Consider the following 24191-nt stretch of genomic DNA (forward strand, 5'->3'; position numbering starts at 1 on the left):
AGTAGGCCACATGGCCCCTCGAACCTGCTCCTACTCAATGACTGAGCATCCACAGCACTGTGGGGTAGAGAATTCCAAATATTCTCGACCCTCTGAGTGAAGAAATTCCGCATCTCAGTCCCAAATCGCCCACCCCTTATCTTGACGCTACACCCCCTAGTTCTAGACTCTCCAGCCAGGGGAAACAGCCTCTCTGCATCTATCCTGTCAAGCCCACTAAGTGGTGCCTTTACTCACTACAACATTGGGGAAAGCCAAAAGTTAGAAGTGGTACTCCTGCTGCGGTGCCAAGACTAGCATTTCTACAGATGTACTGCCTGATTAGGACAACTGGTATATCCCAATTTCCCAGGTACTAACATGAATATTTATCATTTCAGTTGACCCTTTAAAGATAATTCAAAAATCTCATGTGGATGAGCTTACATTGCTATTATAAAGTACACACAGCATTTCAACATTAGTTTAACAACTATACATGAACATTCAATTGTAAAAATTAAACTTTATTATAGAAAACAGATCGCCTACCTTCAGGGCATCATGAAACACAGGTAGACCAGGGTGGTAAGTACAAACATCTTTTAAAAAACAAAAAAATGTTAATTGCTGATCTGTTTAATGGAATTTACATTATTTTAAGGAACAGCATTCTGGTTGAACTTGTGCAAGGCATCGCTCGTGGTAATACTACAACAACAACTTGCCTTTATATAGCGCTTTTAACATAATAAAACGTCCCAAGGCGCTTCACAGGAGCATTATCAAACAAAATTTGACACAGAGCCACATAAACAGATATTAGGATGGGTGAAAGACGTAGGTTTTAAGGAGTGTCATAAAGGATAGAGAGAGAGAAAGAGGTAGAGAGGTGGAGAGGTTTAGGGAGGGAATTCCAGAGCTTGTGGCCTAGGCAGCTGAAGGCACCGCCGCCAATGGTGGAGCGATGAAAATCAGGGATGCACACGAGGCCACAATTAGAGGAGCGCAAAAATCTCAGAGGGTTGTAGAGCTGGAGGAGGTTACAGAGATAGGGAGGGGGGAAGCCATGGAGGCATTTGAAAACAAGGATGAGAATTTTAAAATCAAGACGTTGCTGGACCAGGAGCAATGTAGGTCAGTGAGCACAGGGGTGATATCATACAGGAGTGTTAGACCATGTTATACACAATGTATTATTCTGCAGCTGTCACTTTAAGGACACAAAAAATAAATGTTGTTGAGTAAACATTCTCAGATGAGATTTCTATTGTTATTTAGGCAGGGAACTTTGAAGATTAGAATGAGCTACTCTGTGGCAAGTTGCTGCTCAGAAGCATCCAGCATCTTAACATTGTTTTGCATCTGTAACAAAGTATAACATCTATGCGCAAACTAAACATATTGTTAAAACTAATGGATCACAGGAACCAATAGTTTCCAGGCTCAACAGATAGGTTGAAATACATTCCATTGTGTTTAAAAGAAGTGTTTGAGGACAAGAAACTCACTGTAAAAGTACAACGACTTGCATTTATATAACACCTTTAACATATGTAAACAATTTTACAACACCAAGTTATAGTCCAGCAATTTTATTTTAAATTCACAAGCTTTCGGAGGCTTCCTCCTTCCTCAGGTAAATGTTCAGGAGCTCCTGAATTGCTGGACTATAACTTGGTGTTGTAAAATTGTTTACAATTGTCAACCCCAGTCCATCACCGGCATCTCCACATCATGACCTTTAACATAATAAAACGACCCAAGGTGCTTCACAGGAGTGTCATCAAACAAAATTTGACATCGAGCCACATAAGGAGATATTAGGGCAAGTGACCAAAAGCTTGGTCAGAGGTAGGTTTTAAGGAGCGGCTTGGGCCGAGTGTAATGTATCCAAGTTTGCTGACAATACAAAGCTAGGTGAGAAAGTAAGCTGTGAGGACACAAAGAGTCTGCAAAGGGATATAGACAGGTTAAGTGAGTGGGCAAGAAGGTGACAGATGGAGCAAAATGTGGGGAAATTTGAGGTTATTCACTTTGGTAGGAAAAATAGAATATTTTTTAAATGGTGAGAATCTTTTAAATGTTGGTGTTCAGAGCGATTTAGGTTTCCTTGTACACGAAACACAGAAAGTTAGCATGCAGGTACAGCAAGCAATTAGGAAGGCAAATAGTACGTTGGCCTTAATTGCAAGGGGGTTAGAGTACAAGAGTAAGGAAGTCCTGCTTTTTTTAAAAAAAAATTTGTTCATGGGATGTGGGCATTGCTGGCAAGGCCGGCATTTATTGCCCATGAGGTGGTGATGATGAGCCGCCTTCTTGAATCGCTGCAGTCCGTGTGGTGAAGGTTCTCCCACAGTGCTGTTAGGTAGGGAGTTCCAGGACTTTGACCCAGCGGCGATGAAGGAATGGCGATATATTTCCAAGTCGGGATGGTGTGTGACTTGGAGTGGAACGTGCAGATGGTGTTGTTCCCGTGTGCCTGCTGCCCTTGTCCTCCTAGGTGGTAGAGGTCGCGGGTTTGGGAAGTACTGTCGAAGAAGCCTTGGCGATTTGCTGCAGTGCATCCTGTAGAGCCACGGTGCGCGGTGGTGAAGGGAGTGAATTGTTTAGGGTGGTGGATGGGGTGACAATCAAGTGGGCTGGATGGTGTTGAGCTTCTTGAGAGTTGTAGGAGCTGCACTCAGCCAGGCAAGTGAAGAATATTCCATCACACTCCTGACTTGTGCCTTGTAAATGGTGGAAAGGCTTTGGGAAGTCAGGAGGTGAGTCACTCGCTGCAGAATATCCAGCCTCTGACCTGCTCTTGTAGCCACAGTATCTATGTGGCTGGTCCAGTTAAGTTTCTGGTCAATGGTGACCTCCAGGATGTTGATGTTGGGGGATTCTGTGATGGTAATGCTGTTGAATGTCAAGAGGAGATGGTTAGACTCTCTTTTGTTGGAGATGGTCATTGCCTGGCACTTGTCTGGAGCGAATGTTACTTGCCACTTATCAGCCCAAGCCTGGATGTCATCCAGGTCTTGCTGCATGCGGGCATGGACTGCTTCATTATCTGAGGGATTGTGAATGGAACTGAACACTGTGCAATCATCAGCAAACATCCCCATTTCTGACTTTATGATGGAGGGATGGTCATTGATGAAGCAGCTGAAGGTGGTTGGGCCTAGGACACTGCCCTGGGGAACTCCTGTAGCAATGGCTTGGGGCTGAGATGATTGGCCTCCAAGAACCATTACCATCTTCCTTTGTGCTAGGTATGACTCCAGCCACTGGAGAGTTTTCCCCCTGATTCCCATTGACTTCAATTTTACTAGGGTTCCTTGGTGCCACACTCGGTCAAATGCTGCATTGATGTCAAGGGCAGTCACTCTCACCTCTGAAATTCAGCTCTTTTGTCCATGTTTGGACCAAGGCTGTAATGAGGTCTGGAGCGGAGTGGTCCTGGCAGAACCTAAACTGAGCATTGGTGAGCTGCTGCAATTGTACAGGGCTTTGGTGAGACTGAGCCTGGAGTACTGTGTACAGTTTTGGTCTCCTTACCTAAGGAAGGATATACTTGCCTTAGAGATAGTGTAACGAAGATTCACTAGATTGATTCCTGGGATGAGACGGTTATCCTATGAGGAAAGATTGAGTAGACTGGGCCTAAACTCTCTGGAGTTCAGAAGAATGAGAGCTGATCTCATTCAGCGAAGGAGCTCAATAGATTTCTGGACACAAAAGGCATCAAGGGCTTTGGGGAGAGAGCGGGAATATGGTATTGAGATAGAGGATCAGCATGATCATAGTGAATGGCGGAGCAGGCTCAAAGGGCCGAATGGCCTACTCCTGCTCCTATTTTCTGTGTTTCTATCTCATTGAAACATATTAAGATTCTAAGGGGGCTTAACAGGTTAGATGCTGAGAGGGTGTTTCCCCTGGCTGGAGAGTCTAGAACTAGGGGAACATAGTCTCAGGTTAAGGGGTCAGACATTTAGGACTGAGATGAGGAGGAATTTCTTCACTCAGAGGGTTGTGAATATTTGGAATTCTCTCTGTGGATGCTCAGTCGTTGAGTATATACAAGACTGAGATCAATAGATTTTTAGACTCTAATAGAATCAAGGGATATAGGGATCGGGCGGGAAAGCGGAGTTGAGGTCGAAGATCAGCCATGATCTTATTGAATGGCGGAGTAGGCTCGAAGGGCTGTATGGCCTACTCCTGCTCCTATTTATGAGCGGATATGGAATCAGAGCTCATCTCACGGTCAAATAGGATGCCAAGCTAGCACTGTGGGAGAACCTTCACCACACGGACTGCAGCGGTTCAAGAAGGCGGCTCACCAGCACCTTCTCAAGGGCAATTAGGGATGGGCAATAAATGCTGGCCTTGCCAGCGACGCCCACATCCCATGAACGAATAAAAAAAGATTGCGAACGGTCTGGTTCAGCCTCAGACAGTGGCCAGGGAGAGGGATAGAGTCGGTGGCTAGAGAACGGAGTTTGTGGCGGCGACCGAAGACAACGGCTTCGGTCTTCCCAGCATTTAGTAGGAGGAAATTTTTGCTCATCTAGAACTGCATGTCGGACAAGCAGTGTGACAAATCAGAGACAGTTGAGGGGTCGAGGAAGGTGGTGGTGAGGCAGAGCTGTGTGTTGTCAGCAAACACGTGGAACCTGACTGCATGTTTTTGGACGATGTTGCCGAGGGGCAACATGCAAATGAGAAATAGGAGGGGGCCAAGGGACTCCAGAGGTAAAGGTGTGGGAGCGGGAAGAGGAGCCATTGTCGGTGATTCTCCGGCTTCGACTGGATAGATAAGAATGGGACCAGGCGAGGGCAGTCCCACCCAGCTGGATGACGGAGGAGAGGCATTGGAGGAGAATGATGTGTCAAAGGCTGCAAACAGGTCGAGAAGGATGAGGAGGGATAGTTTACCACGGTCACAGTCGCATAGGATGTCATTTGTGACTTTGATAAGGGCCGTTTCAGTACTGTGGCAGGGGCGGAAACCTGATTGGAGGGGTTCAAACATGGAGCTGTGGGAAAGATGGGCACAGATTTGGGAAGCGACAACACGTTCAAGGACTTTGGAGAGGAAAAGGAAGTTAGAGATGGGGCGGTAATTTGCAAGGACAGAGGGGCCATGGGTGTTTTTTTTGAGAAGGGGTGATGACAGCAGATTTGATGGGGAGGGGGACAGTACCCGAAGAGAGGGAACCATTAACAATATCAGCTAATATGGGGGCCAGGAAGGGCAGTTGGGTGGGAATAGGGTCGAGGGAGCAGGAAGTGGGTTTTATGGACAAGATGAGCTCGGAGGGGGTATAAGGGAAGATAGGAGAGAAACTAAAGAAAAAGAAGTCTCTCCGAACTAAGTAATATTCTCTTTTGCATGGAAACCCACCATTTCATTTTTTAAAAAATATAATTATGCCCCTTAAAAAGGGGGGGTGGTGGGGAGAAAGGGTCAGGTGCAAATTTGTTTCTCTGTTGATGACACTGGGGCAATCCATGTCATCTTTGTCATCAATTAGCAATTTAAATCACCAATATTGTTACCAGAGTCTACTATGCAGTCCGGTCCCTGCGGAGCCCACCGGTCACGGAAGGCCTCAAGCGCAGGGCCACCCGGGTGTGGAGAAAGCCTCGGAAGAGAAGTAGGCAGCCAGAGCTACCACCCCCGTGGGCTGCGTCTAACCTGGACCTGTGGATGGCCACCTTGGCCAGGCCCAGCAGTAGACCCACAAGGAGGTCCTCCAACTTGCCTACCCCCCCTTCTCACTGTGTGGCCAAAGATCAGGAGTGAAAACCCACCATTTCAGACTTTCCTATCTACAGAGAATTACTTCGCTGACATCATCCTCAGGACCATCAGTATGCAGCTCCATAGGGAGTTATGTAGATTGGAATTCAATCTGTGAACTTCCTATAGAGCTGTTTGTTGAAAGAAAAAAAAACAGTAACATCAGCTCCTACAGCATGAATCTTGAACAATTTTTAACATTATTTAGATTTCATACGGGGGGGGGGGGGGGGGGGAGAAAGAGAAGAGATTGAGCAAAAGGGTACTTTTACACTTATACCCCTTCTCCTTTAAAGAGAATCCTGAATTGTAATTGGAGTCAAACTTTAAAATTAATTATAATGTTCTAAACCATATTCCTATACACACATATATACTCCACACTGTAGAATGTGCTAATTTCTCAAATTGGTGCATAAAACAGGAATGTAAAAGAAATGCCTTATTTCTGCTCAATTTGATATTCTCCTCTATTGACACATATGCAGAATTTAAACAAAATACATGCAGGTTGTCACAATTCACACAGTGAAATGGAACCACAGCAAGGCAAAATGTGAGTTTATAGTGCAAATAATTGAGAAAATAAAATCTGACCAAGGAAACAATCACCTGGGAGAAAAAAAAATAACCAAGCATGCAGGGAGATAAATGTTGCATTCCATCAAATGTTCATGCCTAGTTTTTAAACTTATTTTCCAAACATGCATTTCCATAAAAAGAAACTGTACATAACCATAATATGTGTTTAACGGGCTTGTGCTTGGTGTTAAAAAGCCATATAATCAGTAATAAATGTGATTTTTCACGTATAATAAAAGGAAAACAAATTACAGTTTCAAGTAACAGCGATGGACAGAACTCTGGAACATGTCATAACTTCCAAGTTAAAGTTAATTATCAGAGCATGTGCTTCGAATTATTTTTTTCCAATCACTTTTATAGTTATGACCAACATATGGTGAATTGAAATATAGTCAAGTATAATCATGGCAATTTACAGAAATGATTTCATCTCCTATCTTGAATTACTGGGACTATTTCTACTGGAGCAGGGAAGGCTAAGAGGAGATTTTTATGAAGAGTTTTGATAAGAGTGAATAGGAAAAGACTACTTTCTCTGGCTGGGAGTCAGTGATGAGAGTCATAATTTAAATTGATGATCCAAGAGAATGAGAAGAGATGTTAGAAGTTTCTTTACATTGAGGGCTGTTGAAGCATTCAATGATTTGCCATTCGAGTGGTTGCAGCAGTAACCGTTGCATCTTTTAAGGGTAAATTGGATAAATACCTGAAGATGCAAAGACAAAGACATACGGAGACAGTGGGGCAGTGGTATTGATTTTGGATTGCTCCAGCAAAGAGCCTGCACAAATGTGATGGGCCAAACACCACTTGGAGGAAGCACTGAGGGTAGCAAGGGCACAAAATGTACTCTGGGAGGGGGACTTCAATGTCCATCACCAAGAGTGGCTCGGTAGCACCACTACTGACCGAGCTGGCCGAGTCCTGAAGGACATAGCTGCTAGACTGGGCCTGCGGCAGGTGGTGAGCGAACCAACACGAGGGAAAAACTTACTTGACTTCGTCCTCACCAATCTACCTGTCGCAAATGCATCTGTCCATGACAGTATTGGTAGGAGTGACCACCGCACAGTCCTCGTGGAGATGAAGTCCCGTCTTCGCACTGAGGACACCATCCAACGTGTTGTGTGGCACTACCACCGTGCTAAATGGGATAGATTCAGAACAGATCTAGCAGCTCAAAACTGGGCATCCATGAGGCGCTGTGGGCCATCAGCAGCAGCAGAATTGTATTCCAGCACAATCTGTAACCACATGGCCCGGCATATTCCTCACTCTACCATTACCAACAAGCCAGGGGATCAACCCTGGTTCAATGAGGAGTGTAGAAGAGCAGGCCAGGAGCAGCACCAGGCGTACCTAAAAATGAGGTGCCAACCTGGTGAAGCTACAACTCAGGACTACATGCATGCTAAACAGCGGAAGCAACATGCTATAGACAGAGCTAAGCGATTCCACAACCAACGGATCAGATCAAAGCTCTGCAGTCCTGCCACATCCAGTCGTGAATGGTGGTGGACAATTAAACAACTAACGGGAGGAGGAGGCTCTGCAGACATCCCCATTCTCAATGATGGCGGAGTCCAGCACGTGAGTGCAAAAGACAAGGCTGAAGCGTTTGCAACCATCTTCAGCCAGAAGTGCCGAGTGGATGATCCATCTCAGCCTCCTCCCGATATCCCCACCATCATGGAAGCCAGTCTTCGGCCAATTCGGTTCACTCCACGTGATATCAAGAAACGGATGAGTTCACTGGATACAGCAAAGGCTATGGGCCCCGACAACATCCCAGCTGTAGTGCTGAAGACTTGTGCTCCAGAACTAGCTGCGCCTCTAGCCAAGCTGTTCCAGTACAGCTACAACACTGGCATCTACCCGACAATGTGGAAAATTGCCCAGGTATGTCCTGTCCACAAAAAGCAGGACAAATCCAATCCGGCCAATTACCGCCCCATCAGTCTACTCTCAATCATCAGCAAAGGGATGGAAGGTGTCGTCGACAGTGCTATCAAGCGGCACTTACTCACCAATAACCTGCTCACCGATGCTCAGTTTGGGTTCCGCCAGGACCACTCGGCTCCAGACCTCATTACAGCCTTGGTCCAAACATGGACAAAAGAGCTGAATTCCAGAGGTGAGGTGGGAGTGACTGCCCTTGACATCAAGGCAGCATTTGACCGAGTGTGGCACCAAGGAGCCCTAGTAAAATTGAAGTCAATGGGAATCAGGGGGAAAACTCTCCAGTGGCTGGAGTCATACCTAGCACAAAGGAAGATGGTAGTGGTTGTTGGAGGCCAATCATCTCAGCCCCAGGGCATTGCTGCGGGAGTTCCTCAGGGCAGTGTCCTAGGCCCAACCATCTTCAGCTGCTTCATCAATGACCTTCCCTCCATCATAAGGTCAGAAATGGGGATATGTTCGCTGATGACTGCACAGTGTTCAGTTCCATTCGCAACCCCTCAGATAATGAAGCAGTCCGAGCCTGCATGCAGCAAGACCTGGACAACATCCAGGCTTGGGCTCATAAGTGGCAAGTAACATTCGTGCCAGATAAGTGCCAAGCAATGACCATCTCCAACAAGAGAGTCTAACCACCTCCCCTTGACATTCAACGGCATTACCATCGCCGTATCCCCCACCATCAACATCCTGGGGGTCACCATTGACCAGAAACTTAACTGGACCAGCCATATAAATACTGTGGCTACGAGAGCAGGTCAGAGGCTGGGTATTCTGCGGCGAGTGACTCACCTCCTGACTCCCCAAAGCCTTTCCACCATCTACAAGGCACAAGTCAGGAGTGTGATGGAATACTCTCCACTTGCCTGGATGAGTGCAGCTCCAACAACACTCAAGAAGCTCGACACCATCCAAGATAAAGCAGCCCGCTTGATTGGCACCCCATCCACCACCCTAAACATTCACTCCCTTCACCACCGGCGCACTGTGGCTGCAGTGTGCACCATCCACAGGATGCACTGCAGCAACTCGCCAAGGCTTCTTCGACAGCACCTCCCAAACCCGCGACCTCTACCACCTAGAAGGACAAGAGCAGCAGATACATGAGGACAACACCATCTGCACGTTCCCCTCCAAGTCACACACCATCCCGACTTGGAAATATATCGCCGTTCCTTCATTGTCGCTGGGTCAAAATCCTGGAACTCCCTTCCTAACAGCACTGTGGGAGAACCGTCACCACACGGACTGCAGCGGTTCAAGAAGGCGGCTCACCACCACCTTCTCGAGGGCAATTAGGGATGGGCAATAAATGCCGGCCTTGCCAGCGACGCCCACATCCCGTGAACGAATAAAAAAAAATGGTCTCTTTCTATGCTGTAAGCTCCTATAGTTCCCACGGTAACTTGGTACAATTTTCATATTACAGCAGTACAATTTCAGTAATTTTTTACTAATAAATCCAGCATATCCTGTCATGTTCAAATAAGGAGCAAAAACAGTTCAATTAAAATTATACTTCCTCGATGTTACCTCACTTGATGAACAGCAGAGTTTACTGAAGATTATAGATAGGTGGGAGAAATTACAGGGTAGTATTCTCATCAAGGAGATCCAGATGACATTATAAACTAATCATCCAAACTCCAGGATCACATTATAGCCATAAAATTATTCTAGGACTTTTCATACACTATATATGAAGCTTAAGGCATCATTTTATTCAGGTGTTGACACCAACCATCAGAACAGCCAAATGCACAGACCTGCCAAGGGTAACTCATTGGGAGCAAGCATTCACTTTTGTTTAAAAATGTGACCTATTATGATGCATGTCACTTAAAAATAGACACTCCACATATTTACATGAATTTGCAATCTGTGTCAACTTTGCTGATCATAAATAAGATAAGATCAATGGGCGCAATAGTGTATAGTCATGACATTGGGCTAGCAACCCAGGAGATTGTATGGTGAAATTTAATCAAGCCAATTATCACCCTCTTCCTCAAAGTGATGAAGGAGTCACCAATGGTGCCATCAAGCAACATCTACGATGCTTAATCCAGGTTCCATAAGAACCACTCAGCTTCTAACCTCAACACAGCACTGATCCAGAGGCAAACACAAGAGCTGAACGTCAAAGAGGCAAGAGTAACTGCCCTCAGCACCAGGACAGCATTCAACCCAGGATAGCAACAAGATAGCCCTGGCAAAACTGAAGTCAATGGGGGCCAAGAGGAAAAATCTCTAGTGATTGGAGTCATATCTGACACAAAAAAAGATGGCCAGTCATCTCAGCCCAGCTAACACTAAGTTCCTCAGGGCAGCATCCGTGGACCAACCATCTTCAGCTGGTTCATCAATGACCTTCTTGCCATCATGAGGTTAGAAGGGTTTTCACTTTCTCCAGTGTTGACAGCTGCAACATGTGTCATTGACATGTGATGATGTCCTCTCTGATACAATCAACTTAAACTTATTGACTGATTGTATTATTTCTCCAAATTAAATTTTTTACTATCAAGCGATCTTATTTTCAGCATCTGACTCATAGCATTGGGGATCTCCTAGCCACTCATTTTGGACTTTATCCTTGTGTTTGGGTTACTTTCCTTATCCACTAATTATCTTTTATACATTAATATCAACCAGAGCTACCAACGTCAAGGAAATGGTAAGAGTGGCATTTATAGTGATTGCATAAATCTATTTAATCTATGGCACTGCACCTAGGGAATCAAAACCAAGTGCAGACTTCAAATAAAATAGGATAAAAGGTCAGGGGATAACTGAACCTGGACAGGTAGATATAATTCAATCTCTATTTCCCAAATCAAACATTCTGTCCTTGTTTCTATATTCGGGGGTGGGGGGCTATAATTACAGCATAACAAGTTTACATAAGCTGTTTGCATTAGAAATGTAGACATAGAATTTATAATGATTGACAGAAAGTACTGAGACCTAAGATTTCTTTTTAAGATAAATTATATACAGTGGCCTGGATTAAAACGTAATTTAAATCCAAAACTAAGTAAATGCAGCTCTGATTTACTTTATCATCAGCATCAGAAATGCAAAGATGAACTGAGCCTCTCACACAGACTCCCTGAGACTCCCTCTCACACACACACACTCCCTGAGACTCTCCCTCTCACACACAGACTCCGAGACTCTCCCTCTCACACACACACAGACTCCTTGAGACTCTCCCTCTCACACACACACAGACTCCCTGAGACTCTCCCTCTCACACACACACACAGACTCCTTGAGACTCTCCCTCTCACACACACACAGACTCCCTGAGACTCTCCCTCTCACACACACACAGACTCCGTGAGACTCTCCCTCTCACACACACACAGACTCCCTGAGACTCTCCCTCACACACACACAGACTCCTTGAGACTCTCCCTCTCACACACACACAGACTCCCTGAGACTCTCCCTCTCACACACACACAGACTCCGAGACACTCTCTCTCACACACACAGACTCCGAGACACTCTCTCTCACACACACAGACACTCCCTGAAACTCTCCCTCTCACAGACACACGGGGCCCGATGTTAGCAGGCCTGCGGGTTCTCGGCGGGGTTGCTATCGGGCGCGTGGATAACGCGGCCGGTGAATTGAGTGCGTCCCCCGCGCGATCGCAGGATAATTGAAGTCATTAAGCTGTGGTTACGGGTTTTCCGCTTCTCAGCTGCGCGCCGGCGGCCTGCGCATGTGCAGTGACGTCTGAGTGATGGTGGAGCTCTATTTAAAGGGGCAGTCCACCAATGCTCCTCCTGCTGCAAACAAGAAGTAGCACACCATGGAGCACCCCAGGTGTAAGGCTGCCCCACGATTTTCTGACCACTCACTCCAGCTGCTGCTGGACGGGGTAAGGAGGAGGAGGGAGACGTTGTTCCCCAGCGACGGAAGGAAGTGCCCTGGCTCCGCCACCAGGAAGGCATGGGCGGAGGTGGCCGCGGAGGTCAGCAGCGGGGCAACACCGCAAGAACATGGATGCAGTGTCGGAAGAGATTCAACGATCTCACTAGGTCCGGCAAAGTGAGTACACTAACGCACTCTCCCACACTCCGTCTTCCACATCACCTCAAAGACCTCACAACCCCTTCTGCACTGTCACCACAGCGCTCCTGCATCCATCCTCACAGCCACTCAACTATCATCCTCAACGTGCCTGCACGTACCCACCGTCCCTGTCCCCATTCGAACACTACCACACAACCCAATCCACATACAATGGGATGGGCATGTGGCACACGCATCCTCCCATCCATCTCCCACACGCTCAACCCACCCACACCAATGCTAGAAGCGTCTCACAATGCAATCATCACTCAATCACGCATCTGTGTTTTGCCTTGACAGGAGAAGAGATGCAAGAACGCCCGGGAAAGGGCACGCACCGGAGGGGGCCTGCCACACCAGGTGGTTCTAACAGACGCAGAGCTGGACGCCTTGGAGATCAGCCACACGCTACATTGCCTGTCCGTGGCAGATGGCGAGGCTGGGGCTGCAGAAACGTCCGGTAACGGAAAGCTGACACTCAGCACTCATGATTGCGAATGATCTTAGCATCACTTGGCATCTGCTGCACCTCAACATTTGTCCACATGCCTGATATTGCCCTTTGTTCTCTTGCAGGGCCGCCTGCGAGCGCCGTGTCTGTGGAGGGCGATTCCTCAGAGGATATGCCGGTCTCTGAGGGTCCATCGTCACATATGAGCCAAGCATCCACCAGCGCAGATACACACACCTCGGTGGGTGCCCCTCCTCAATTAGTTGGGATTGCACATGGTGAGTCACCGCGCACATGTGAGCATGAGCAGACCCTGGTGGCAGGGGCAGCCGCGGAGGGTTCGCGTCGGTGGGAGCACTCTTCTCCAGGCTCTGCTCAGCCGGACCCAGATGCTGAACCCAGGGGGCCACCAGTCAAAAGGAGAGTCGTCGAGGGGCACCAACACATTGCCGAGGTACTGGAAGCGGTGCCACGCGCACTGTCCACAATCGCGCAGGTGATGGAGGAGTCCAACTCCTGCATGAGGGCAATGGTGGCACAAGTACAGGAGGGTATCGGCGACATAGTGTCGCGGGTAGGTGCGGGAACGTCTGCGGTGGAGGAAAGGCTAGCCTCCCTCGAGCGTCACGCACAGCTCAACATTGAGTCCATCCAGGCCCTGACAACGGCTGTTCGGATTCAGGGTGAGCAACATTCTGCCGCCATAAACAGGCTGTCAGATACATTAGAGGTGGCCTTGCAAGGTCTCACACAGGTCAGCCAAACTGCCGTCCAGCAGGGTGGAAGGGGTGATGTGGGCCTAGGCCATGAGAGGGTAGATGGTGAACGGGGACATGGAAGTGGGGACGCTACTCAAAGTGCCCCCACGTCTCACCCGTTGCCCCCCTCTCAACCAGTACCCGCAATGGTGCCTCCTCTCCAGGTGGCCGAGTCTGCCCCTGCACAGGTGCAGGAGGAGCAGTCTGTGGAGGTGCCCTCACGGGCACCGAAACCCAGGGGGCGTCAGCCCAAAGCATCTACCCGGTCAGGGCACGAACAAGAGCAACCTGCCACTACCTCTGCTGGAGCCACAGGGGTAGCACCACGTAGGGGTTCCCGCAAACGTAAGGCCAAGGTGTTATGAACACAAAGGGAATGCACCAGGGTGTATGACAATTTGTTATGTTTTTATTTATAATCGTTTACTCCACATACACAATAAACACAATTGTTCTCACCACTACTGCCACCTCTTGTCCATTCTTGAGCGGCTTGTGAAATAGGTCCCTTTAGTGGGGCTCATCATGACGACAAACACCTAGTCCCACCCATTGGGTCACACTACAGTGGATGCAGGAGTAATGGCACCACTCTTCTGTGGAGGGGGCTGGCATGGCCCCTCATCTGTGCACGTGTTGAGGTGTGAACGCCTCAGACAGTCTGATGTTAGGAGAACCGTTGACATATGAGTGCCTCCCTGGCCTGACGAACATCCAGGTGAGCCAGTGTTTGGCCCATGGGTCGTTCCTCCTCCTCATCGTCGTCCTCAATATGGGTGGCGGATGTGCATGGGGCCTCCTCGAACGGCACCCCTCTCTGTTGTGCCATATTGTGCAAGGCACAGCAGACAACTATAATCCGTCCCACTCTGAGTGGCGTGTATTGGAGCGCTCCCCCAGAACGATCAAGGCACCTGAAGCGCATCTTGAGCAGCCCTATAGCCTGCTCAATTGCAGACCTGGTAGCAATGTGGCTGTCATTATAACGACGCTGCGGCTCAGTGATGGGGTTCCTCAGAAGTGTCATAAGCCACGTGTGCAGGGGATATCCCTTGTCGCCGAGGAGCCAGCCGTTGCCGGTGATGGGTGAGTGGAAGAGGGGCGGGACGGTGGACTCCCCGAGGACGAAGGCATCGTGGCAGCTGCCAGGGTATCTGGCGCACACGTGTAAGAATCTCTGGCGGTGGTCACAGATGAGCTGGGCGTTCATGGAGTGATACCCCTTCCTGTTGATGAACAGTCCTGGCTCACGTGGAGGTGCCCGTATTGCTATGTGGGTGCAGTCGATTACACCCTGCACCCGTGGGAAGCCAGCCACAGCATGGAATCCAACTGCCCTCTCCATCTGGCTGCGCTCATCCATGGTGAAGTTGATCTAGTGCGAGGCCCTGTGGAACAACCCATCGGTAACCTGCCTTATGCACTTGTGTGCAGACGACTGACAGACCCCGGTGGCACCCTGGAAGGATCCGGAGGCGAAGAAGTCGAGGGCAGTGGTGACTTTGACGGCGACGGGTAAGGAGATGCTGCTTGGTCCATCCGGGAGCAGCTAGTCATTAAGGAGGCTGCAGATGTCGGCGACTACCTGGCGAGTGACTCTGAGCCTCCGTATGCACTGCTCCTCAGAGAGGTCCAGGAAGCTGAGCCTCGCTATGCAGACCCTGTGCGGAGGGTAGTGCCTCCTGCGACGCATCTCTCTCTGCGGTTGCCCTCCCTCCTGCTGTGCAGGTGAATGTGCCACAGCACCGTGTTGTGGGGCTCCATGTGTCTGAGGCGGACGGCGTGGCCTGCGAGGCTGCTGAGGCTGTTCATCCTCCGAGGATGTCAAGGCGGCCCCCATCTGGAAGGTGTAGGTCTGAGGGGTTCTGCAAGGTAGGTAAGTGTGTCCTTGCACCGGGGTTGCGGTTCCACGTCGGTGAATCTTGTTGCTAGGAGGAGGGCGATGGAGGGCAAGCGTTGCCCTATGTGACGGAGTGGCCTCCTGCGTTGGTGAAGGGTCTCCCCCCCCCCCCCCCCCCACCTGTGGAATGCACCTTGCCAGTTGCCACAGGCTGCTGGCTGCAACACGTCCGTTTGAAGTGAGAGTGTTTCCCCCAGTATGGGAAACAGTCTCAGTTCAAGGTAAAATCCTACCCTTCCTAATAAAACAGCACAGTCAGGCCAGTTAATGACCTGAAATAGCTAAATAAATACTGTCAAGTGGCATCCCGCTGGTTTTAATTGCCTGCGGGATTCCCACCAGCGGGGGCTGCGCGCGCACGCCGGCGCGTCCATGGGGAACCCGGAAGTGGGCTGGATCGAGGCGGGCTCCGGACCCGCGCCGGGATTCCCCGATTTTCGGGGCCCCCCCGCCGAGAACGCACCCGATAGCGGGTGGTAAAATCGAGCCCACGGACTTCCGAGACTCTCCCTCTCACACACAGACTCCGAGAAACTGCCTCTCACACACACAGAGACTCCCTGAGACTCTCCCTCTCACACACACACAGACTCCGAGACACTCCCTCTCACACACACAGACTCCGAGACACTCCCTCTCACACACACAGACTCCGAGACACTCCCTCTCACACACACAGACTCCGAGACACTCCCTCTCACACACACAGACTCAGAGCCTCTCTCTCTCACACACACAGACTCCCTGAAACTCACTCACTCACACAGACTCCCGGAGACACACTCTCACTCACAGACTCCCTGAGGCTCTCTCTCCCTCACTCACACACACACACACACACACACACACAGAGACTCCCTGAGACACACTCTCTCTCACACACACTCCCTGAGGCACACTCTCTCTCTCACACACAGACTCCCCGAGACTCAATCTCTCTCTCACACTGAGGCAAATTGGATCCAAAATCGGCTCAGTGGCAAGAAGTAAAGGGTAATGGTCGACGGGTGTTTTCGCGGCTGGAAGGCTGTTTCCAGTGGGGTTCCGCAGGGCTCAGTACTAGGTCCCTTGCTTTTCGTGGTATACTTTAACGATTTAGACTTAAATGTAGGGGGCGTGATTAAGAAGTTTGCAGATGATACAAAAATTGGCCTTGTGGTTGTTAGTGAGGGGGAAAGCTGTAGACTGCAGGAAGATATCAATGGGCAGAAAAGTGACAAACAGAATTCAATCCGGAGAAGTGTGAGGTAACAAATTTGGGGAGGGCAAACAAGGCAAGGGAATACACAATAAATGGAAGGATACTGAGAGGTGTACAGGAAGAGAGGGACCTTGGAGTGCATGTCCACAGTTCCCTGAAGGTAGCAGGACAGGTGGCTAAGAAGGCATATGGGATACTTTCCGTTATTACCCGGGGCACAGAATATAAGAGCAGGGAGGTTATGCTAGAACTTTTTTTTAAAATTCGTTCATGGGATGTGGGCGTCACTGACAAGGCCAGCATTTATTGCCCATCCCTAATTGCCCTTGAGAAGGTGGTGGTGAGCCGCCTCTTGAACCGCTGCAGTCCATCTGGTGAAGGTTCTCCCACAGTGCTGTTAGGAAGGGAGTTCCAGGATTTTGACCCAGTGACGATGAAGGAACGGCGATATATTTCCAAGTCGGGATGATGTGTGACCTGGAGGGGAACGTGCAGGTGGTGTCTGCTGCCCTTGTCCTTCTAGGTGGCAGAGATCACGGGTTTGGGAGGTGCTGTCGAAGAAGCCTTGGCGAGTTGCTGCAGTGCATCCTGTGGATGGTGCATACCGCAGCCACAGTGTGCCGGTGGCGAAGGGAGTGAATGTTTAGGGTGGTGGATGGGGTGCCAATCAAGCGGGCTGCTTTGTCCTGGATGGTGTCAAGCTTCTTGAGTGTTGTTGGAGCTGCACTCATCCAGGCATATAAAACACTTGCTAGGCCACAACTAAAGTACTGCGTACCGTTCTGGTCACCACATTACAGGAAAGACGTGATTGCACTAGAGAGGGTACAGTGGAGATTTACAGGGATGTTGCCAGGGCTTAAGTATTTTAGCTATGAGGAATGATTGGATAGGCTGGAGCTGTTTTGTTTGGAACAGAGGCGGCTAAGTGGAGATTTAATTGAGGTGTACAAAATTATGAGGGACCTAGATAGAATGGATAGGAAGGACCTATTTCCCTTAACAGAGAAGCCAAAAACCAGGGGGCATAGATTTAAAGTAATTGGTAGAAGGATTAGAGGGGAGGTGGTAGAGGCAGAAACCCTCAACTCATTTAAAAAGTACTTGGATATGTACTTAAAGTCTCATAACCTACAGGGCTACGGACCAAGTGCTAGAAAGTGGGATTAGGCTGGATGGCTCTTTTTCGACCGGCACAGACACGATGGACCGAATGGCCTTCTCTGCCATACATTTTTCTTTTGTAAACAATTTTACAACACCAAGTTATAGTCCAGCAATTTTATTTTAAATTCACAAGCTTTCGGAGGCTACCTCCTTCCTCAGGCATCTCCACATCATACATTTTTCTGTTCCTCTCACGTCCGGCCCTCACTGAGCACCAAACCTGCGTTAATCCCGCATTGCACAATTCAAATCGTTAGAACTCGCGCTCTCATCGTCTTACCATCGCTGTTCTTGTCGGGATCAAAACGCTGCCCGCAGCCTTTGTTGTAACACAGGACAGACATTACCACAACGCGGAAACCAACAGAAATGTATAAGACTGAACCTTTAAACAATCCCCAGCACCCCTCTCACATTCAATGATCAAGGAACTACCGGCGGCACGGCCTCCACTCTCCGCCCACCGCTTCCTCTTCCTCTTCGGCTGTCTCCGGAAACTCTCGGCTCCTTCCGCTCTCATTCGCGAACATTCCACCCGTCGCTCTGCGCATGGGCAGCGCGACGAGAGATGTGTTGCTGCGCGTGCGCGAGGGAAGAATAGCCCGGTATGTTCTGGGAGGTGGTGCGTGTTGTGATCTGGAAGGGTACATTCGTTAGTGGGGCTTGTACTTACTGTGTCATTTTAATGGGCTGTTGATGTAATTTTTGTGGCAAATGGCAGTATTGTCTCCAAAACTAATTTCCTAACGAGTGGTATTTGGTTGTTTTTTATTTACAGAGCTCTCAGTTTTGGAGGGATTAGGGATAAGAATAGGCCATAGAATAAATTCGCTACTGCATACGTACCAACCTAGAAAATTAGCAAACGCTGACAAGAATGGCCCCGATTTGGTAATAATGTGTGAGAGCAAGTAGTTGGTTACATGGGCTTTGTGACTTGAACTATAGGCACTGTATTTTTTGTTTTAGCAATAGCTCAGTTAACAACTGAAAAGAAAAGATAAGTTATGTTTTAGGACGTAGACCCTTCATCAGAACTGAAGACTGAAAGATAAATAGATATTTTGGTAGGATAAGAAAAAATGCAGAGGTGGTGTTATTGGGTTGAATTACTGGACTTGGGTATAGGAAGCAGAATTTCAAAGTTTGCAGATGACACAAAACTTTGAACTGTAGTGAACAGGGAGGAGCATAGTAGCAGATTTCATGAGGACATAGACTGGTGAAATGGGCAGACACATGGAAGATTGAAATTTAATGCAGGGAAGTGTGAAGTGATACATGTTGGAAGGAAGAAAGAGACACAGTATAAACTACATGGTACACTTTTAAAGGGTATGCAGGAACAGATGGGGTTCATGTACCCAAATCTTTGAAGGTGACAGGACATGTTGATAAGGCTGTTCAAAAAGCATACAAGATCCTTAGCATTTATAAATAGAGGCATAGAGTACAAAAGCAAGGAAGTTATGCTAAACCTTTATAAAGCACTGGTTAGGCCTCAGCTGGAGTATTGTGTCCAATTCTGGGCACCACATTTTAGGAAGGCTGTCAAGGCCTTGGAGAGGGTGCAGGGGAGATTGATTAGAATGGTACCAGGGATGAAGGACTTCAGTTATGTGGACAGACTAGTGAAACTAGGATTGTTCTCCTTAGAGCAGAGAAGGTTAAGGGGCGATTTAATAGAGGTATTCAAAATTATGAGAGGTTTTGATAGAGTAGAGAGGGAGAAACTACTTCCACTGGCAGGAGGGTCGGTAACCAGAGTACACATTCAAAATAATTGGCAAAAGAATCGGGAGAGATGAGGAGACATTTTTTTATGCAGTGCATTGTTACCTGGAGTTCAAAAGGGAATTGTATATATATTTTGAAAAGGAAAAATTTGGAGGGTTATGGGGAAAGAGCAGGGGAGTGGGACTAATTGGACAGCTCTTAAAGAGCCAGCACAGGCACGATGAGCCGAATGGCCGCCTGCGCTGTATGATTCTATAACGGATCAAAAGTGAGGGAATGGAGAGACATAAAAAGGACAAAAGGATGTCCAATGAAAAGACAAGTAAATGGAGAGAGAGGGAAAAAGGACAAATTGAAAATTCAATCGTATTGGAAGGAAAATTACAACTACATGAAGCCCGAAGGGAAAAATCCACATCTTTGAGACTTAAAATTGTTGGTGCATTTCTAGGTGGATCTGGGGTATGCTCTTCTGGATTAAAAAACAAAAATACATTAAAAAGGTACATCCTGGTTAATCTTAAGCACTTTTAAATTTCACAATTAATAGATTTTTAATCTAACATAAAGGAAAGGTGACATTTGAATTTTCAACAGATCAACCAGACCATCACTTCCCCAAAAGTCACCTCAATAATCATTGTTCCACATCCAACACTCTCAACCCTGATCACAAAGGCATTCTAGCCTTGGATCTAGTCCACCGAGACACTGTACCCTATCCAACTCCACAACCTTTCACAGAAACACTCCTTTCTCCCCCCACCCTCCTCAATTCGCCCTGTCACTTTTTGTCCAACCCAGTTTAAATTGGTACTATTCTTCCGACCACCCTCCCCCAGTAATCTTGTACTCTTCTCTCCACCAACTGTTGAAGCTGCCACTCTTTTCCCCCTTCAACCTACTTTGTTCAACTGGATTCTCTATATCCCATCAGTTCATGCTGCACTTTTTTTTCCCATCCCCAGTTCAAGTTGGTACACTTTCCCTCCACCCAAGTTAATGCTGGACTTAGGGGTTCAGGTACATAGATCATTGAGGTGTCATGAACAGGTGCAGAAAATAATCAATAAGGCTAATGGAATGCTGGCCTTTATATCTAGAGGACTAGAGTACAAGGGGGCAGAGGTTATGCTGCGGCCAAACAAAACCCTGGTTAGACCGCACCTGGAGTACTGTGAGCAGTTCTGGGCACCGCACCTTCGGAAGGACATATTGGCCTTGGAGGGAGTGCAGCGTAGGTTTACTAGAATGATACCCGGACTTCAAGGGTTAACTTACGAGGAGAGATTACACAAATTGGGGTTGTATTCTCTAGAGTTTAGAAGGTTAAAGGGTGATCTGATCGAAGTTTATGAGATATTAAGGGGAATGGATAGGGTGGATAGAGAGAAACTATTTCCGCTGGTTGGGGATTCTATGAGTAGGGGGCACAGTCTAAAAATTAGAGCCAGACCTTTCAGGAGCGAGATTAGAAAACATTTCTACACACAAAGGGTGGTAGAAGTTTGGAACTCTCTTCCGCAAACGGCAATTGCTACATCATTAAATAAATTTAATACAGAAATCGACAGTTTCCTAGAAGTAAAGGGAATTAGGGGTTATGGGGAGCGGGCAGGAAATTGGACATGAATTTAGATTTGAGGTTAGGATCAGATCAGCCATGATCTTATTGAATGGCGGAGCAGGCTCGAGGGGCCGATTGGCCTACTCCTGCTCCTATTTCTTATGTTCTTATGATGCTAGCTCAATTGCTAAATTTAAATCTGAGATAGATAGCTTTTTGGCAACCAAAGGTATTAAGGGATATGGGCCAAAGGCAGGTATATAGAGCTAGATCACAGATCAACCATGATCTTATCAAATGGCGGAGCAGGCACGAGGGGCTGAATGGCCTACTCCTGTTCCTATGTTCTCCCTCATTTCCTGTCGGTTAATGCCAGCATTCTCATTCCTCCCTGACCCCAAAGCACTGCTCCCAGCATCTCTCCTCATCCCTCTCTCATTGCCTTCCATTCCTCCTTTCTCCCTTTCCCTAAGTCCTGCTACTACTTGAATGCAGCTGCTAATCTTCCCATGAGAATGTCCTTCTATAGTATTCAGTGACCAGAATCATTAACGGTAAGAACAGAGTTGAGAGAGGGGCCTGGGTCCAGTCCAATAGCAATCAGACTTGCATAGAAGCAGGACTGTGGGGAGAGGGGTTGGTCCTTGCTAATTTTTGTGAGCAAGTGCTGACCAGCCTCCAAAAACTGATGGTTGACATGTATGCACTGGTACAAAACTTCCCCACAATGGCATTCATTGCATTTTGAATTACCCCAATGTTTACCTTTGCTACCATACTTGATCGATCATTCCAAATGTTTATCACTCTTTAAGTAAAGAAGTTTGTTCTACTGATCACATCCTCTACACACTGCTGAAATTGGAGCTAGTTTCTGTCTTTACATTTCTACTTCTTAAAATTAATGGATTGAAAATCACAGGCTGGGGTGCACAATTTCCCAGTATGTGCTCCCAGCCAGTGTTAGGAGCACAAGTTAAAACATTTACCCTTTAGTGCACTATTAGTGAGTTTGGCATGTTGCACAGATTTTAATAAACAAATTTCCATAAATAGACAATAATTATCCCACAAAGTGTAATAAGTTTAAAAAATGTGAGAAAAGCAACATCAGGGCAAAAGGTTATGGTAGGATCGGTTGCCCAAATAAGAGTTCTATATACCAATGCATGTAGCATAAGGAATGAAACAAGTGAATTAGCGGAAATCCAGCTTAAAGGGTATGATATAGTGGCCATCACTGAGACCTGGCAACAAGCTGGGCATGACTGGGAGATAAATATTCCAGGTTATAAGGTCTTTAGAAAGGACAAGCAATATCGATAAAAGACACCATTACAGCATTATAAAGAGGGGATATCAGTAAGGATGAGCAAGCAGTAGAAACTCTGGGCAGAATTGAGGACTAGAAAAAGATGCAAGACTTTGGTGGGAGTTGTCTACAGTCTACAGACTTCCTGATAGCAGTGATGAAGTAGCAGTATGCATAAATACAGAGATCAGAGAAGCTTGTTGTAAAAGGAGAGTGGTTATAATGGGAGATTTTAATTTTCACATAGACTGAGAGAAGCAGAACAGCTCGACTCCCAAAGGCAGCGAATTTCTTGAGTGTATTCAGGACAGTTTTCTGGAACAATATGTTCTTAAACCGACAAGAGGACAGGTCATACCAGATTTAGTGATGAGTAATGAGCCAGAACTAGTCAACAATCTAATGTTAAGAGAACATCTAGCTAACAGTAACATGATTGAATTCAATATCAGTTTCGAGAGGGAGAAGGGTTAGTCACAAACCAAGGTTTTAAATTTAGGTATGGTTGACTTTGAAGGGATGAGGTAGAAATTGACTACAGTAGACTGGGCGGAACTGTTAACGCATAAAACTACAGATGACCAGTGGAAAGTTTGACTTATAGGGAGAGGTTGGATAGACTGAGACTTTTTTCCCTGGAGAGTAGGAGGTTTAGGGGTGATCTTATAGAAGTCTATAAAATAATGAGGGGCATAGATAAGGTAGATAGTCAAAATCTTTTCCCAAAGGTAGGGGAGTCTATAACGAGGGGGCATAGATTTAAGGTGAGAGGGGAGAGATACAAAAGGGTCCAGAGGGGCAATTTTTTCACTCAAAGGGTGGTGAGTGTCTGGAACGAGCTGCCAGAGGCAGTAGTAGAGGCGGGTACAATTTTGTCTTTTAAAAAGCATTTGGACAGTTACATGGGTAAGATGGGTATAGAGGGATATGGGCCAAGTGCAGGCAATTGGGACTAGCTTAGTGGTATAAACTGGGCGACATGGACATGTTGGGCCGAAGGGCCTGTTTCCATGTTGTAAACTTCTATGATTCTATGATTCTAAAGAAGTATTTGGTATAATATAAGACCTGTACGTACCCCTAAAGGGCAAGAGCTCTACTTGTATAATTAAATAACCTTGGTCAACAAAGTAAATGACTGATAGAATAAAACTAAAAGAAAAGGCTTATACAAATGCAAAGAATAGTGGAGATCCCATGGACTGGGAAAGATATAAAGTAGCAAAGGGATACAAGGAAAGTAGTAATAGCTGCAAAAGGGAATATGGAAAAGAAATTATGAGGGATATCAAGTTTTTACAAGTATATTAAGAGAAAGGAGGTGGCTAATGGCAATGTGGGCCCCTTAAAAACAGACGCAGGTGATATTGTAATTGAAAATAAGGAAATAGCAGATTTGCTAAATAATAACTTTGTACAGTAGAAGAAGAGGATTAAGTGCCCGCGATACGAGGAAAACTAAAAATAAATCAAGGGGAGGAACTTACTTGATTTAATATAAGTAAAAATAAATGGTCATGGAGAAAAAATGAAATTGTCGATAGATAAATCTCCAGGACCTAATGGTTTCCACCCCAGGGTATTAAAAAAGTAGGTGAGAAAATTGCAGATGCTTTAGTCATGATCTTCCAAAACTCTCTTGATTCAGGAATTGTCCTTTTGGATTGGATAATTACCAATGTTACTCCATTATTTAA

General features: G+C 47.0%; 1 protein-coding gene across 5 annotated transcripts in view; it reads right to left on the reverse strand.

Annotated features, from left to right (window-relative positions):
• chordc1a (cysteine and histidine-rich domain (CHORD) containing 1a) overlaps positions 1 to 18413 on the reverse strand; it is a 53424-nt gene extending 35011 nt beyond the window's left edge. For 2 of the 5 annotated variants that reach the window (XM_067986337.1, XM_067986336.1), the window contains exons 1-2: positions 18293 to 18413; positions 532 to 581 (exon numbers count right to left, since the gene is read on the reverse strand). In XM_067986337.1, the coding sequence (XP_067842438.1) occupies positions 532 to 581; positions 18293 to 18398 (156 nt within the window). In that variant the 5' untranslated portion in view covers positions 18399 to 18413. Of the gene's footprint in view, positions 1 to 531; positions 582 to 18158 lie in introns of all 5 variants that reach the window. The other 3 variants (XM_067986338.1, XM_067986339.1, XM_067986340.1) reach the window with 3 other exon arrangements.
• Positions 18414 to 24191: the final 5778 nt, after the last annotated feature.

The sequence above is a fragment of the Heptranchias perlo genome, chromosome 6 (genome assembly GCF_035084215.1).
Source record: "Heptranchias perlo isolate sHepPer1 chromosome 6, sHepPer1.hap1, whole genome shotgun sequence".
NCBI classification, from domain to species: Eukaryota; Metazoa; Chordata; class Chondrichthyes; order Hexanchiformes; family Hexanchidae; genus Heptranchias; species Heptranchias perlo.